The sequence below is a fragment of the Lissotriton vulgaris genome, chromosome 1_1 (genome assembly GCF_964263255.1).
Source record: "Lissotriton vulgaris chromosome 1_1, aLisVul1.2, whole genome shotgun sequence".
NCBI classification, from domain to species: Eukaryota; Metazoa; Chordata; class Amphibia; order Caudata; family Salamandridae; genus Lissotriton; species Lissotriton vulgaris.
In genome coordinates, this window is record NC_141685.1 from 1491497797 (window position 1) to 1491514241 (window position 16445).

At 45.6% G+C, this 16445-nt stretch overlaps 1 protein-coding gene across 1 annotated transcript in view; it reads left to right on the forward strand.

The window, feature by feature from the left end:
- MAPK12 (mitogen-activated protein kinase 12) overlaps positions 1-16445 on the forward strand; it is a 431974-nt gene that overhangs the window by 301182 nt on the left and 114347 nt on the right. The window contains exon 8 of the mRNA XM_086967390.1: positions 4237-4308. Within this exon, the coding sequence (XP_086823516.1) occupies positions 4237-4308 (72 nt within the window). The remainder of the gene's footprint in view (positions 1-4236; positions 4309-16445) is intronic.

The window sequence follows — 16445 nt, forward strand, 5'->3', positions numbered from 1 at the left end:
AAGCAATAATACAAGTAGCGAACGTGCAAGGGGTCGGAGCGATAAATTAGGAGAAACAGTACCGTGAGTATCATGTGACGTAAAATACCTATTTCTCCCCTCACCGTAACTCACCCCACGGGGTTACACACAGTCGTGGAGACCCAAGAAAAGGATACAAAAGAGCCATAGAAACAAAGAACAGCCTGATAGACCCTACTCCACCCATCCCACCCTGCACCCCTGCAGAAGGCTACGGCCTACCCCCCCCCAGCAGCGTGCCTGTCGCCCTAATGATGAACCCGAAATATAGAAAAGAGAATATAGAGAAACGGAAAAGGGAAGGGAGAAAGAAAAAGAAGGGCCTGGGGAGAGGAGCCATTAGCAAATGGTACGGCCCCCGCCCACTTACGCCATGAGTAATGCCCAAAACGAAACTGGCAAGCGTTCAGCAATACGCAAATACGAAGGAATCCGCAAAGTATCACAATGTAGGGCAGTCCGTAACTCCATTCACCAATCAGTAGTCCTCCTAAAAGAACCGGGCTCATCCTAGTCCCTTCTTAGCCAACGTCGCTATATGCGTAGATCCAGTGGGCATAGGACATGGCGAGGAAGAAAGGCCATGGAAAAGTTGCTAGAGTATAGACCGAAGCAGCCAGTAGTACCACCTCTTCCGAGGGCAATGCAGAAACCGTTCACAGCAGCCGTATATACCAGTGTCAATGAACTCCAGCGGTTCCACCCGTTCATTAGTCGGACCATCGCCACCCCAACCAGAAAGCGGGGAACAATCAGCGACCACACCAGACCAATCCGCGTCCTCAAAAGCTGGCCCAGAAGGAATGGGGGCCATTACATCCCGCTGCACACAAGAATCCCGGACCAAGGACGACCTCCAGGACCACAAAGCTTGCAGGACGTCGCCCATCGTAGGCTCGCGCTCACCAGTACATGCCCAAGCGGAGTGCAAGGGCAGGAATTCGGCATCCCGGGACCCTGCACGGAACATGGCAGCAGCTGCCATTTTGCGACAGCTACGCCGTCTCTCCAGATTCGTCTCCAGGGGTGAGCTCAACAACAGAACCCCGGCAGGACCCCCCTCAAGCGCACGAGCAGCACCCACAGAGCTGAAATAGTGGTCACAAGGGAGGGGGACCCGCCGGTGACACCGCTCCACCACAATCTCTCTTCGCCACCGAGTGAAGGAACCCGGTACGGCCGGACGGCAACAAAGGGGAGAGCCACCAGTCACGGCGTCCCCAACCCACAACTTGCCGCACACCACCTCTGGAGCACCGGACGAGTGTCCCAGGCGCTTTCATTTGCCTCCGGGCTCTTCGCACATCGGCATCTTCCGGCCGGCCCCAGACCTCCACCCGAGGCCGCCTCCGACACCGTCTCGCCGGCAACTCGCTGAGGGTGAGGCCCCGGTCTCAACCCCGGGGAGGCCGCACTTTCCGGGAGGGCACCGCTGTGGATCCACCGAACACCGGACCCACCAGGATGGAAGGTAAGTTACTGCAAAGCTCCGCATATAGGTTGTTGTCCGTTTTGGGCAGGATAATCTACAGGATATTAGATTGTAGGCAGGTAGGGCTGCGGAGCCGAGCTAACGTGTGGCCATCTCGTTGTCGAGCTTGGCTCCTCCCCCCCCAAAAAAGGTACATCTTTAAGTCTCGCTCCCTTGTTTATAAAGCCATATTTAAATTTTGGAAAAATTGCAGAACACATGTAACCTATATGTTCCAAGCTGGTCTCTGTGCTTCTTTGTTTCTAAATTTAGCTTAGGCGGTAGGGCTTTTTCAGTGATGGCCACTAAAACAATAGAATACCCGTCCCATTATGCAAAAATTACTGCTGCACCCTTGCTTTAGAGAGCCTTTGAAAATTTGGTTATATAGCCTATTACTGTAATGTCATTTTATGGACTACCTATTTGTTTTCTGAGACTTGATTGATTTTCCTCCTGGGTATTACCTGTTGTCTCTTTGCGCTCTTACAAATCGTTAACATAACATACGTACGTTGATTAGTGGAAGGTACGGTTGTGAGCATTCTTACAGTATCTGTTTCAGAGAAACTTTTCCTATATGCCTTTTAAAAGGTTCCCATCTGTCAGGCCTCCTACTGTTCTTTCTAGGTTGAGGTACATGCTAGTTCTCTAAACCTGCAGTGGTTGTCATTTCTCTGCTGCATGTTCGTTTTCCACTTCCTGCAAGTTTGTCTTCGCCATCTCCATGGTTCTTAATCTCTTGGTTCATGCAGTCAAACAACTGTATGCTTATTTTGTAAGGTATTTCTGACTTCTGGAGGTATAATAATTGTTACCTTTTTTGTAAGGGTTAATTTATTTTTAACACTAGTGTGTGGGAAGGTTTAGGTCTTGTGTTCCAGAGACGTCTGGAAGATACACTGCTGGCATGCTTCCATTTTTCTCCATTAACTTTTTTCCAAAACAATTAAAATCTCAGGTTTAGGTTTCCTTGGTTCTAATTTGCTTCTCTTATGTTTGGGTAGTACTATTTTGATTCCATGTCTAACGCTCGAACTCTAGTTCTTTGACTTCCTCAAGGAGTTCACATATGTTTTGTACATGTGTGGAGTGCCAATCTGCTTCAATTTAGAAGTCGGTGTGGTCACCTTATTCCTATTAATTCAACAAGGTATAGTTTTAATTTTGTCTCTTTTGTTGGCTGTCCTTCACCATATAGTGTATATCTCAATATCTTATACCACCTTTTAATGTTTTGCAGTTCAGGGCTTTTTTTCAATTCCTATTTAGCTTGAGCTGTCTTTTCGGTCCTCTTTTGTTCCACTAGTCATTCTCAAATCCCACATATCATTCATTTCATTTTGCCGTATCTACTTTGAATCTTGCTGTATCCTCCTTGGATCTTTTATGCAGTACTTTCTTGGCTCGAAATTTGTCGTCTTTATGTAACTTTAGGTAGACACCATTGGGTTGTGCCTGGGGCTTTGCTCCTTGGAAAATGTTCACGTACATCATTATTTTTGTGATCAACCTGCAAAACAACCTTGCTGTCGCATTTAAAATTGGGAATGGATCCTCTAGTGTTTCATCACTTACCTGTCTGTTTCAGCAAAGATGGACTTCAGTATCTTGCTGGTCGTCATGCTTGCAGACTGGACTGCCTCAGTTTATTTTATGTGGTTGACTGCTAGGTGGTGATACTCCCGTACTTTTATGTTTTCAGTATATATTAATCATATTAATCAACCGCCAGTTAGGGAGTAAAATAAAGTCACAGTTTCCCATTGTAGGATGTAAGTCTCTTTGATGCTCTCCTGATGTGGCCCTGCATTGTTACGTTTTCCACAACCCCTAGTTTCGGTTACTGTTAAGGTCTGTGGTGGCTGAGAGTGAGTTCGAGTGAGAGGGGTAGAGAATTATGTCAGCTCTTGTACTGGTGGATGTGGTACCACTGCCTTGTAGTTTTGCTGACATACTTGCCTGGGGGAATCGGCGGTTCAGTCAAACCATATGGTCCGCTTGTCGTCTAAACAGGTATTCAGTGTTGGGCAAGAAGCACTGGATCCAAGCTAGATATTCTGCATATCCATACAAGATACATTTACCTGCAACCCTCGTCCTTTTAAATAAACAATATTTTCATAGTCCTTCGTTATCCTGAAATTTTTGGCTGGTTCCTGTCCTACCTAAATGTTGTGCATTTTGGGGTGAAAGATGTGCAAACCCTACTGTTTCCCCATTGGATTATTTAAAAGATGGATACACATCAAGAAGACCACCATCTGTGGCAGATGTTCTCATCAGGTGCTTAAGTTATTCTCCTCAGTTCTCTTTGTGTACTATGGCAAAAGCTTGTTCTTTAAAAAAAAATTCTTTCTTTTTACTAACACAAAAAGGGGAGCATCACACAACAGTTGTTTTGACGTATCACGAACAATAAATTGTATGCATTTGGTAATATGTGGAATCGCATTTCTGGGTGAACTTCGTCTCTGACCGTTGACCTGAAAAGGATTGCGGGACAGAAGTCCATTATCCATAGCTTTTTCTTTATCATTTCTTGTGGAGTTTTTTTTCCTTTAATCAGGTGTTGTGGAACTTTCTGTGCTATTAAATTGCAAAAAGCCTCTTATGTTAAACCTTTGCTTGCTTACTTGCACTGATTCTTTTTCTGCTTAAAATGAGAAGTGAAGTGTTGTGTGCATTCACTAGAATTATACCACTTTATGCAAAGTTAAACTTTTTTCTTTGCTTTTCTCTAGTGGATATTTGGTCTGTGGGCTGCATCATGGCCGAGATGTTCACAGGAAGACCGCTGTTCAAAGGAAATGATCGTATCCTTTTTAATTGGTGTTGATTGTCTGATGTCAATGGAAAAACATAATTATCTCGACTTATGCACGTACGTTTTCTTGAGAAGGCTAAGACATCCATGATTATCTGTTTGCTTTGCTGGGGTTTTATAGCATTTTTACAAATTAGCAGGGCTGTTTTCTCAAAAAGCTATTTCATGTTACGTGTTTTGCCTCAAAATGAAACCTCCTTGTGATCCTTTTTCTTATTTAATTACATTGTGATTACGTTTTTTCCAAGAAAATGATGGTCGGTCGGTGGATTAGGTTTGACAGTTCGAGTTTAGAAATGTCTTCGTTGCCATCAGAAATCAGCACTGGCAAAGCCAATAGTTCTGATGTTGGCTGCCAGTCTTTTGGTTTCGTCCGTGCCTGTTTTGTTTTATTGAGTATTTTTTTTTTTACATGATTGTTGGGGGAGCAGTTGGGCCTTCTTCTCTATTTATCTATATATATTTGAGAGACCGATAACAATTGGTTAAATGTAAATATATATTTTTAACCTAAAAAAGCACAGATTGTATTAGTAGTCCCTGGCACTGAAGGGGGCTATTTGTTGTGCAGATGTGAAAGAAAAGAATGCAGTCACTCGCAGTGAAATTAACCAATTGCCTGCGACCCATGCTGTAGTGGACATGATAAATATATGAAAGACTGGGGCAGACTAATTGATGAAGAGGGCTGGCCAAAAGCCTCAATATGCAAGAATATTATATGTAAATTTAGTAAAATAAATGTCCTTGGCTTACACCGAGGGGGGGCAGAAAAACTGGCACTGGCCACATTCCCACCCCAACTGAAACAAACCAGTTTCTCTGACCCACCCCACCTCCGGGCCAGACAGGGGGTTGTCTTCAATTTGCCCCTGAGAGTGGCAGAAAATCCACTACACATCATGAAAAAGTCAGCAAACTAACAAATGGAGGGTGCAGCCTTCCCTGGCATCGAGCCATACCCCTGCCCCAGAAGGCGCAATAGTGTCTTTCTGCCCCCCCTCCCCCCAGGGGCTAATAGGAGGTTTGTCCCAATTGGGGAGTATGCCCCAAATTTGATAGACAGGAGGTTTTCCCCTGGGGGCAAGAAAGCTCGCTGTATGTTGGGAATATATATTTTTAAATATATAATGGGAAGGGTCTCATCCTAACATCCACCCCACCCTATTCCTTAAGGCATCAACTGTCTGTCTGTTCCCCTGCAGAAAAAAGAGTCCCATCCCAATGGTAAGCAAGAGGACATTTGATTATTTTGGGTGTTGTTTTTACATATGGGCCAGGAAAGTGTGGCTGACTCCCAAAATGGTTAATGGCTGCACATTTCGGGCATGGGTAGGCTGCAACCTGGGAAAACCTACCAGACCCAGACAGTTCTGAAATATGGACACTTGGAGAGTCCAGCGTGGTGTTTCTTGTGGATCCCACAACATTTTATTATCCATAGTCCCTGCAGACCGCAAACTTTGACTAAAACACACACTTTTCTTACATATCTGTGAGGAAAACTTCTGCTATCTGTGGGGAGCCATACATTTCCTACCAGCCCGCATTCCTCACAAGTCCCCTGGTAACAGTACCTTACTAATGTTGGTGGACTGAGAGACCTTGACACAAAAGGCCCTAAATTGCTATGTGGAGAGATCACCGATAGGGGAAGCTGCTGGATTTGGGGTTGTGTTCATGCCCCCATTCATGGAAGCCTACCAACCACATATTTTTTTTTAATTTGACCACCAGGGGATTACACAGTAGTTTGCCTTGCTGGTATCCCATTTGTTTTTAGGTCTCGTCTATTCCAGCCCGTAGGGATGGTAGGCGAGATTTATAGTAAACGTTTCGAAAAGTATACCCACTGCGGATCGTGTACAGTTCATGTGAGCCAGGCGCGTGCACAGGAATTCGCTCCCCTTACCCCTCCCACAAAGCAAGACAATACAAGAACATCAAAGCGACAGTGGCCGCTCTGATTCCATTTGCCACCAGCCACTTCACGCGGTCCGCAGGTCCTAAACAGGACCATCTGCTCGTGAATCGGAATGTTGGCATGGTTGCTCTCACTTGCTGTCCCTCTTTCCCACTGCCTCGCCCCAACTCCTGCATTCCATACCCTACTCACTTCTGTCCCTCATGCAGAATTCTCCTTTCTATCCAGCTCTGCTGACTTGCTGCTATGCTTCATTTTCTCTAACCGCGCTTCTATGCAGCGCCGTGATATCCTATTCGGGATGATTGTTAGCGCTTTATAAGAAACACAATACAATACAAAACAATCCGCTCCCTCCCTTTCTTTCACTCTTTCCCTCCCTTCTATCTCAAACACGCCCCCTCTTCATGTCATATCTTCGGGCTTCGCGTTCTCTCTCACACAATGTCTTCTCTCTCTCTCTCTCTCGCTCTCTCTCACACACTCTTCTGTCTCTCGCTCTGTCTCACACACTCTTTTGTCTCTCGTCTGTCTCTTGCTCTGTCTCACACACACTCTTCTGTCTCTCGCTCTGTCTCACACACTCTTTTGTCTCTCGTCTGTCTCTTGCTCTGTCTCACACACTCTCTTCTGTCTCTCTCTCTCTCTCTCACACAATTCCATTTTTTTGTTTCCGCTTTGCTTACATTCTTTCACTTGTTTTCATGCGTGAGTAGTGGGCAATTATTACCCAACCGTTTTTTACCCCTCGATTTTAACATACTTTCGGGGTAACACCACCTCAAAACAACGGACACACACACCAACTATTGCTTGGCGAGTACAAAACCTCAGATTCAGTAGTTTGCTATGCACAGACACAAACAGAGCCAATCTATTCCTCGGTGTGTACTAACCTCTCAGTCACGCTCTGCACAGCACAGGCATTCAGAGGGAGCATGCCTTCTGGGCTCTGGGAGTTTAAAGGCTGGGCCCGGGAGGTCTGCGTGGATTAGTGGACCTGCCAGCTCTCATCAGTTTGAGTAATCCAGTGTTTTTTTTCTGAAGGTTTCCGTTTAGCCTATTTTTATCAGACATGCTCCAACGTGTATTAATTAGATTTCTTAACAATGCTTTTTTTTCGCTGCAGGACCTTAATGTTGCTTTTATGTATGTGTACTTTTTTAAGCTATAATCTAACACACTGGATACTATGTCCAGAACTCTGATACCTGCAGCCAAGATTTACTCTGATAATGGGTAACTGGGGATTTTCACAAGCGACCAGAAACCCGGCCCGCCATTGGCCAGTCACATGAGCTAGTCGAGGAAGCAGGACAGCTTAGATGAACATGCAGCAAGTAATCTGCCAGTAGAAAATACCCCAAATTTGGTTGAATAAGCCCCCTCCTGCTTCCCAACTCTCTCTCTCCCGATATACTTACATTTGGCATCTTACTTGCTCGCATCACATCCTGTTCTTACAATTGTCATGCACATGTAGTTGCATTAGCAAACTAAAAAATATCTTTCAAGTGATTAACTGAAGGGTAATTTTGCAATTCAATATTAAACGTATAGTGAGCCCCTAGAATGCATCCAATTCTGCATATTGTCTGAGGGAATGCAACACATCTTAATGAAGTGATATCCGAAGGATGGAAAAAAGGTGCAATATGGCAAAATAAATTACATAAGAACTATGGAAGCCTGGCAGAAGGGAATACCAAAAATAAAAGCAAGTACAGGTACGTATTTCAAAGGAAAGAGTATCCCACTTCTGATGGAACCACTGTTGTAAGGTTTTTTCCCCACTCTTTTTTTGATAAAAAATTGTCTATTTTGCGGACATTCTGAGAACAGTTACTCAGACAAGGGCCTCAAATTCCAATTACACCAGGACCCATGCATCTGTCAACTAGACCCTCACAGGCGCACAGCACTCGACTGGGAAACTCCTTTTCCTCAGTGAACCCTGATTCAACTTACACCTCAACAATGTCTCTTTAAAGTCCCTATCAGCCAAATCAGTCAGCCGCTCTGGCTCCCCTTCATGCCTTCCTGGATGGTTAACCCAACACTCTTCTTACCCTTCTGTACTCCACCAGTTTCCCGCTTGAAAGGTCACTGTTTTCTATTCTTGCACAGGCTCACAAACACCAGGTTTACCATATTTCCTCCCCAGCTCAACGATTCTTGGCACTAGCCACATGCCCTTGTGCCCCTTGGCTAAACCTGCCCTTTCTGATTAAACCCTCTGGTCTCCCAAGGGCTTCTCCCAGCTCTTGTTTTTGTTTTGTTTGTCCTCTGAGACATTCCTGCAGCTGTTACTTCTCCAGTAAGGCAAAGCCACTTCCTCCTTTCCTGTCCTCCCTGTTTCTTTCCCTGTGTCCACCCTCTGTCATGCTCCCTTCCTCCGCCTTCTCCTTCTTTCCCTTCCTCCCTAATCTAAACCCTCTCTTTTCATTCCCTCCATTCTCTCTTCCATTCTACTCTTCCCTCAAACGTCTCTTTCCTCTATATACCAATTCATTTAATCCGTAGCTGTGTTCTCTTTTCCCCTTCCCCTCTTCATTCCCTCCACTGGTCTCTCCTCTTTTCCACCCGTTATTCTTCCTTTAAATCCTTTATTTTCCAGATTCCTTACTCCCTCCCTCACACTTCTCATCTCTCTATAAGACTGCCCTGATCTACATCACCCTCCCTGCCCTGCTTCTCTCCATCGCATCCCTCCTCCCCCCCCCACCCTCCTTCCCTCTCTCTCCTCCTTTCACTCTGCCAGACTCTTGGCCACCGGTGCACTAAGATGCTCCCAGCTGAGCACTGGACCCAGTGGAGCCAGCCACAGCCCATCCATCACTCTTATCAGTGGCCATGTGGCAGCTCAGTGGGCCCTGACACCAAGAGGAGGGGGACCTGCGGGGCCAGGCGGGAGGGGGCTGGTGGAGACAGGGAGAGTTATTAAGGTGATAAGCAGCCATTACAAACAACAACTGTCCGGACTGGTAACTTCAAAGAAACGTTACGTAATGTATGTAGGCCAGGAATGTAAACGATACATCGCATGCTACCCAATAAAGCTTTATTGGCATTACTGAAGGTCCATGGATTGCCAAAGCTATACATTAGAAAACTGCACCAAGCCGGGCGGTACGTGTGTGCGCGAGCGGCATCCACGTCACAAGCCTTGTGTCAGTTAATAATGGCTTCACGCCAGCTTTGCTTGAGGGCTGGAAACCCAGCCTGGAGCTTTGCATCACTTCTCGAGGTCCTTATTTAGAGCACAGTCTCCTGTTCTGGGGGCACTTCTATGGGGGAAGCGCTTTCAGTCTGGAGCAACAAACACACAACCCCACACACATACAACCCCAGACACACACATACCCACTCACACACAACCACACCCCCCCCCCCACACACACAACCCATTCACACACAACCCATTCACACACTGCCCACCCACACACTGCCCCCTCACACACTGCCCCCTCACACACTTCCCCCTCACACACTTCCCCCTCACACACTTCCCCCTCACACACTGCTCCCTCACACACTGCCCCCTCACACACTCTCCCCTCACACATTGCCCCCTCACAGCCCCCCCACACAAACACACAACCCCATACACACACAACCTAACATACAATAGCATAACAAAACATAGCATAGCAAAACAAAGCATAACATAGCATAACAAAACATAGCATAGCAAATCCTAGCATAGCATAACAAATCAAAGCATAGGATAGCAAAACAAAACATAGCATAGCATACAGCATCACTCAGCACCACCACAGCATCACTCGGGGGCCCCACAACATCACTATGCACTACCACATTTTCACTGAACGCCACAGCATCACTCGTTTGCCACCACATCATCACTCAGCGCCACCACAACATCAATCTGTGCAACCATTCAACAACAACCGGTTCAAATATGTTCTCTCAATGTTTCAAGCTTTATTACTAATGTCACAAAAAGATGTTAATATTTCACTTCTGTTCTTGGATTTTCGTCACAATAAAATACCCTGAACATAATCTTCACAAAAGTTATTTACAAAAGTTTAAGCTATTGCCATTATAAATTACAATAACTTTTATTCAAGTAATAATTATTAACAAAAAATTAAAGCCATTGTTATTTGTAATATCAATACATCTAAGTCACGTAAATACAACACATATTGCATTACAAATGCTATAGGTGTCACATTTGCGAAAGTTAAAACTATTGGCATTGTAAATGACAAAGCTATTAATTTCGCTATTTTCAAAACCAACACATAAATACAAAATGTGTCATTTACAATACCAATAGCTCAAACGTTCCAAATGGGAGACCTATTGCATTGCAAATGCTTGTTCTTATTGTTAGATCTGGGGTACTCTAGTTGGCAATGGTTTTCACCTTTGTCCAAATAGGGACCTTTACTTCTATGTCTGGATAAGGGGATTACACTCCTTAATAACCCCTGCTCACCCCCTTAGTAGCTTGGCACGAGCAGACAGGCTTATCTGGGTGGCAGTGTGTTTAGAATTTGTGAATATACACAGTAATACAGTGAAAACACTACAGATGGACACAAAACAGGTTTTATAAAAATAAGTATTCTTTATATAGACTTAACCCAAGATCACAAACAGCAAAAATCCACAATACTACACTTAAAATTACTTAAAAGATGATTAAAGTCTCTTATTTCAAGTTGTTGGTAAATGCGACAAAGTTCTCAACAAAGTACCTGGATGCGTAACACAAAGTGAACAAAAGGGGAGATGCTACGGTTCCGTGACCCGGGGAACGTTTGTGTCCTTCCTCAATGCTTGCGCAGAGTAGGGGATTCGTTGTGAGCCTTACCGGTGAGGAGGGGATGCGTAGATTCTCGGCTTGCGGGCCCGTTGCTGTGCGCAAGATGGCGCCTTGATGCGATGATCCGGTTGCGATGCGATAAGATGTCGCCCTTGATGCGATGACGATGCAATGCTGTTGCGATGGCGCCCTGGCAGCCTTGCGTCGACCCTGTACTTTGGAGCCGCGACAGGCCTTGCGACACGCTTCTCCGGTGATGCGACAGGAGGCAGCTTCGATGAACACATGCTTCCAGGGAGATGCGACAAAGGCTCGCTTCTCCGGCGTTCTAATGATTTCTGCTGCGGCGGCGACACGCTTCTTCTCGATGCGTCGCGCTCCCAGCGGCACGCAAGTGTCTGGAGTCAGAATTCCCAGCAAGGAAATTCAGGAGGGAGCAGGAGGTGAAGTCTTTTGTCCTTGAAACTTCAACAGGAGGCAAGCACAGTTCAAGCCAGTGGAGAATATTCTGTAGATGAAAGTCTTTACAAAGATCTTTCTCCTTTCCCTTGGCAATGAAGCAACCACTGCAGGGCAGCCCAGCAAACAGCACACTGGCAGAGGGGCAGTCCAAACTCCTGCAGCTTCCTTGGTTCTTCTCCTTGGCAGAAAGGTTTCTTGTTCCAGAAGTGATCTAATTTCTTGGGATCAGGGTCCCAATATTTATACCCCAAAATCCTTTGTTCTCTGAAGGCAGAGAGGCCTCTGCCTAGTCCAAACCAGTTCCTGAGCACTTTGTTTACATGGCTCTCTTCTTCCTTTCACTTTGCAGGACAGAGACATCAGCCAGGAGGTGGAGCCATAACAGGGGAGGGAAAATACAGCTCTGGAGCACTCTGTTGACATGATTCCTCCTCTCCTTCACAGTGCAGGGCAGAGATATCAGACAAGCCACAGGGGTGGAGCCAGCATTATAGAGGAAAGGCCCATCCCTATTCAGGTCACAGGTGCAACTCCTCCCTCCCATCTAGATGCAGATCTCTCTATTCATCACTGGGCTGCCCCAGCCTGTCTCCTGGAATTCCCGAGCCCTGTCACACACAAACTCAGACAAGGAATACACAACCCAGCAGAGGCAGGCTCAAATGGTTATGCAAGCAAATACCTGCTTTCTAAAAGTGGTATTTGCAAACACAGAATATTACAATAAACTTTACTAAAAATATGTATTTTAATATTCTGAGTTCAGGAATACTAAATTCAATTTTCTACCATGTTCCCTGAGTCAGTTAGGAATATAAGAATGTAATAATTTAACTGCCCGTTCTGGCCTATGAGAACAGGTAGCCTTCAGTAGTGAAAAATGAAAATGGCTGTAATTTACTATTAGAACATGCTACACACATCAGAGCATGTCCTACCTTTTACTTACAATGCACCCTGCCCTTGGGCCTACCATAGGGGTGTCTAATATGAAGCAAAGGGAAGGTTTAGGGACTGGCAAGTGGGTGCACTTGGCCAAGGTGACATGGCAGTGCTAGACTGCGCGTAGGCCTTGCAATGGCAGGCCTGAGACACACTTTACAAGCTGCTTCTGTGGGTGGCACAACCAGTGCTGCAAGCCCCCTAGCAGCATTTGATTTACAAGCCCTGGGCACACATGGTGCACTGTACTAGGGGCTGACAAATAATTCAAATAACCCAATCATGGAATCCAATTAGTATATCAATTTAACATAGGGAGCACTTGCACTGATTAGCAGGGGCACAGTGCCCAAAGCATAAATCCAGCAAAAACATATCAAAACAGAGGAGGCAATCCGTCAGAAGTGGAAGGGAGACTCACGCCAATGATGTCAGGTCTAACACTTGTCCACAACCTCAAACGTTGCCTGAAATCACACATTTTCCTTACATTTTCCTTACAATCTTCAGGATTCCACCAGGGCTCCTATTGACCTTGGTTTGGGCACTAGTCCAGGCTAAACATGTGGTGCCTCATTTTTATTTGCCCACGTGGTGTATTGCTAGGTGGTAGAATTTTGTGGAGTTTTCCCTAGATTGGGTGTCTCCACCAGTTGATTGCGAGCTACCAGTAGCTCGCAGACACCTTCAAAGTAGCTCATAGCCTTGAGTTAATTGTTAAATAAGCATAGGGTCACGTTTTCCTTGAAAAGTTAAGGGAAGGCTGTGTTTATCTAATTTATCCTCTGGCATTCTTGGCAGAGACTCTCGGTGTAAAATAATTTATTATGTGGATGATTCCCAGTAACTTTTTTTCCTGTGGTAGGGAGGAAGTGTTTGCTGGCGAAAAATTCAGAACCTGTTTGACAAAAGTTTTTCAATGGCTATCTCACCACCAGCTTAAGTGTAATGAGGGTAAAACAGAGCTACTTTTTTGGAACAAGATCAGACAAGCCATAAGTTAGATGGTGAGCTTTCTTTTCTGTCATAGGTTAATGCAGTGGTAGGGACCTGTTTTGGTCTGCTACGTGTATTTAGGAAGTTTTCCATTTTCTGTCTCTCTATACTAGGAAACTGGTAGTACAGGCTTTGATAAAATCTAGGCTTGATTACGGCAATGCACTGTATTTGGGTCTGCCTGAATATCTGATCAGTAAGTTGCAGGTAGTCCAAAATGCAGCAGCCCGCACGCTTCTCTGCTTGCCATTAAGAACCCTAGTATCCCACTATCTTGGAGAGCTTCATCGGCTTCCTATTTGGAAGAGGATTCTTTTAAAGACCTTGCTACTGGTCCACAGGGCTCTTCATCATTCTGGTGCAGGGTACCTTAGAGCAAGAGTTTGTTTTTATGCTCCTTCCAGGCATCTGCGCTCAGCCAACCTCTTTCAGGCCAAAATCCCCAGGATTCGGGGGGCAGGTCCTTTAGAATTTCTTTGGACCTTCTCTTTAGAATAAACTCCCTTTGGAGTTAAGGTGCAACTCATCTACCCTCTAGGTCTGGAAGAAACTGGAAACATGGCTTTTTAAGCAAGATTAATGTTGCTTTTCTCAGCTACCACTCACTGGAGGTGCATAGCGCCAGAACACTCCTTGAGTAACCGGGCACATTAGAAATGCCTTTTACATTACTTAATTATTTTTTGGCTGCAGATAGCAGAGTCTGATAATGAACAGTACTGGAGTCAGATTTATGACCCAGGGCGCAGAGGTGAAGAACTGAAGCACAGAGGCATTTAAATCTTAGATAAAAGTCCCCGTCAACTCAATATTGGAGAATAAGAACAAAATGATGTTGCTGAATAGTTTTAAATGGGAGAAAATTAAAATGAAGAGTTTACTTAATGATTAGATCTGAAAGAGACACGTTAGTGATAGATTCCTTACCTTAGAATATCCCCAGGCGTCAGACTGGATCCGGAAATTTTTGCGTAGCAATACCCCTGCGCGTCAGTAGGCGTTGTCCGCGGCTCCTCGTCCGTCGTCGGCGTCGTTAGCGCCGGAATGCGTCGTAGGAGTACTTAGACGCCGCCCATGCGCGCTGACATCAGTTCTTCTTTTTTCCGCGCCAAGTAGCGCAGATCCGGAGAAGCTCTACCCCTAGTCATTTTTTGACTAAACTTTTTGATCTTTTTTGATCAAATTTATTTTTATTGGCATCAAGGCAAAACAGTGCATTGTTTGGACATTTGCATCTCACATTACTCCACATGCCCCTTTTGAAAGCCCCAACGTGAGACTCCCTGTCCCCCGGGTCAGAGGCCTTGAGTCCGTGTATGCTGGTGAGGGTAACCCAAAACACTGTGATGCACATTAAAACTCCTAAGCCCATCCCCCCTACCATGCCCACCCACTCCCAAACTGGTTCTCCCCCGTCCAACCCCCCCTCCCTCCCCCTCCGTGTGTTCCATTGCGACCATACCATTGGTCTACCTGGGTCTTTTCTTTGTTTTCTTTTCTTTATTGCCTTGCGGTTTGTGAAACTCATCCACCAGTCTGAGCACTTTAATGTATTTTGGGCACGTCAGTTCATGGAATTCATTGGTAAGCAGCGCAATCAAAGGGGACCATATCTCCCTGAAGGTGTCAGAAATTTGTGTAAGAGAGGCCTGTATGCGCTCCATCCCCATGATAAACCATAGTTTGTGAAGCCATCCTGTGTGTGAGGGTGTACGTGTGTTGCCCCATAATGAGAGGATGTGTTGTGTCGCCGCTCCCATTGCCAGCCCCATTTGCTTCCCCTGAATCGACTTGAGAGGGGAGGTCAGTTTGTTAGGCAGGCCCAGGATCGCGTATGCGGGGAAGCGGGGGATTTCTGTTTCAAAGTATAAGTCTATGTCCCGCAGTACCTCCTCCCAATACTCCTGCACCTCCGGACATTCTCCCAGTAGGTGAATCATGGTCCCCGTGTTTTCGCACCCCCTCCAACACTTAGGGTCCCTGCTAGGATTACTCTGGTGCAACCTTTCTGGGGTCAGGTGCCAGTAGCAGGCCACCTTGATCGCGGCTTCCTTACTGGCCACATTACAAGCCATGTGATGCGCCCTATAAAAGATATCTTGCCATTCTTTGTCTGAGAGCGCCCTCCCCAGTTCTCTCTCCCAGCGTTTCTGACCTGCTGACCTAGTCTGTGATGCAGGTGGAGTCAATAGTTTATACAATTCAGTAATCGCCCGTGTATCCTCAGATTTGGTTAGAAGCCACTTCTCAAGGGGGGTAAGGAAGTGGCCTACGTGCGGGAGAGTGTCTTTGTGAGTGAGCCAGTGTCGTAATTGAAAGTATTGGAAATTATGCGGGCGATCCACCTCGTACCCAATCTTAACCGCGTCTAGCGTCATAAAGCCCTGCAAGTCAAATAAGTGTCCGGCCAAACGACACTCCGATTGTCGCCACTGAGGGAAGGAGCCTGGGACCATTTTTTAAATGGGAGAAATTTAAAGTGAAGAAAAATATTTCTATTAAACATGGAGTCAATGTTTTTCTCCACTTCCAAATAAGCAAATTACGTATCAATATCTTATGAAGCATGTTCCGTCACTTTAAATTCCGCCCATGCACATATAAATTACCTTTCCCAGAAGCCATTGGAAAGGAACTACAAAACTTTGACCAATAAACATCTCTCTTGTCCCTTTTAACGAATATCTCCCTATGTAACTTTCTCTTTTGTTCCTGCAACGGGAAATATTCCATAGGAATTGCAGAATTCTGTAATGTGGTTTGACTATGGTGCCCTTCAGATGAGTGTCTTTGAGATCGATATGTACCATCCTTTCTTTTGGTTGTAAGAGATCGCACAGTAGCTAGATACCATTAATTATGAATTGGCAGTAAACCAACAACCCATTGAACTCCCTGAGGTTTATCATGGGACGTTGGCCTCCATCCTTTTTTTCCACTAGAAAATTGTGGCTGAGGTAGCCCCTCGGGTTCAGAAAAGACGAGGCGACGGTGCATTTACGCA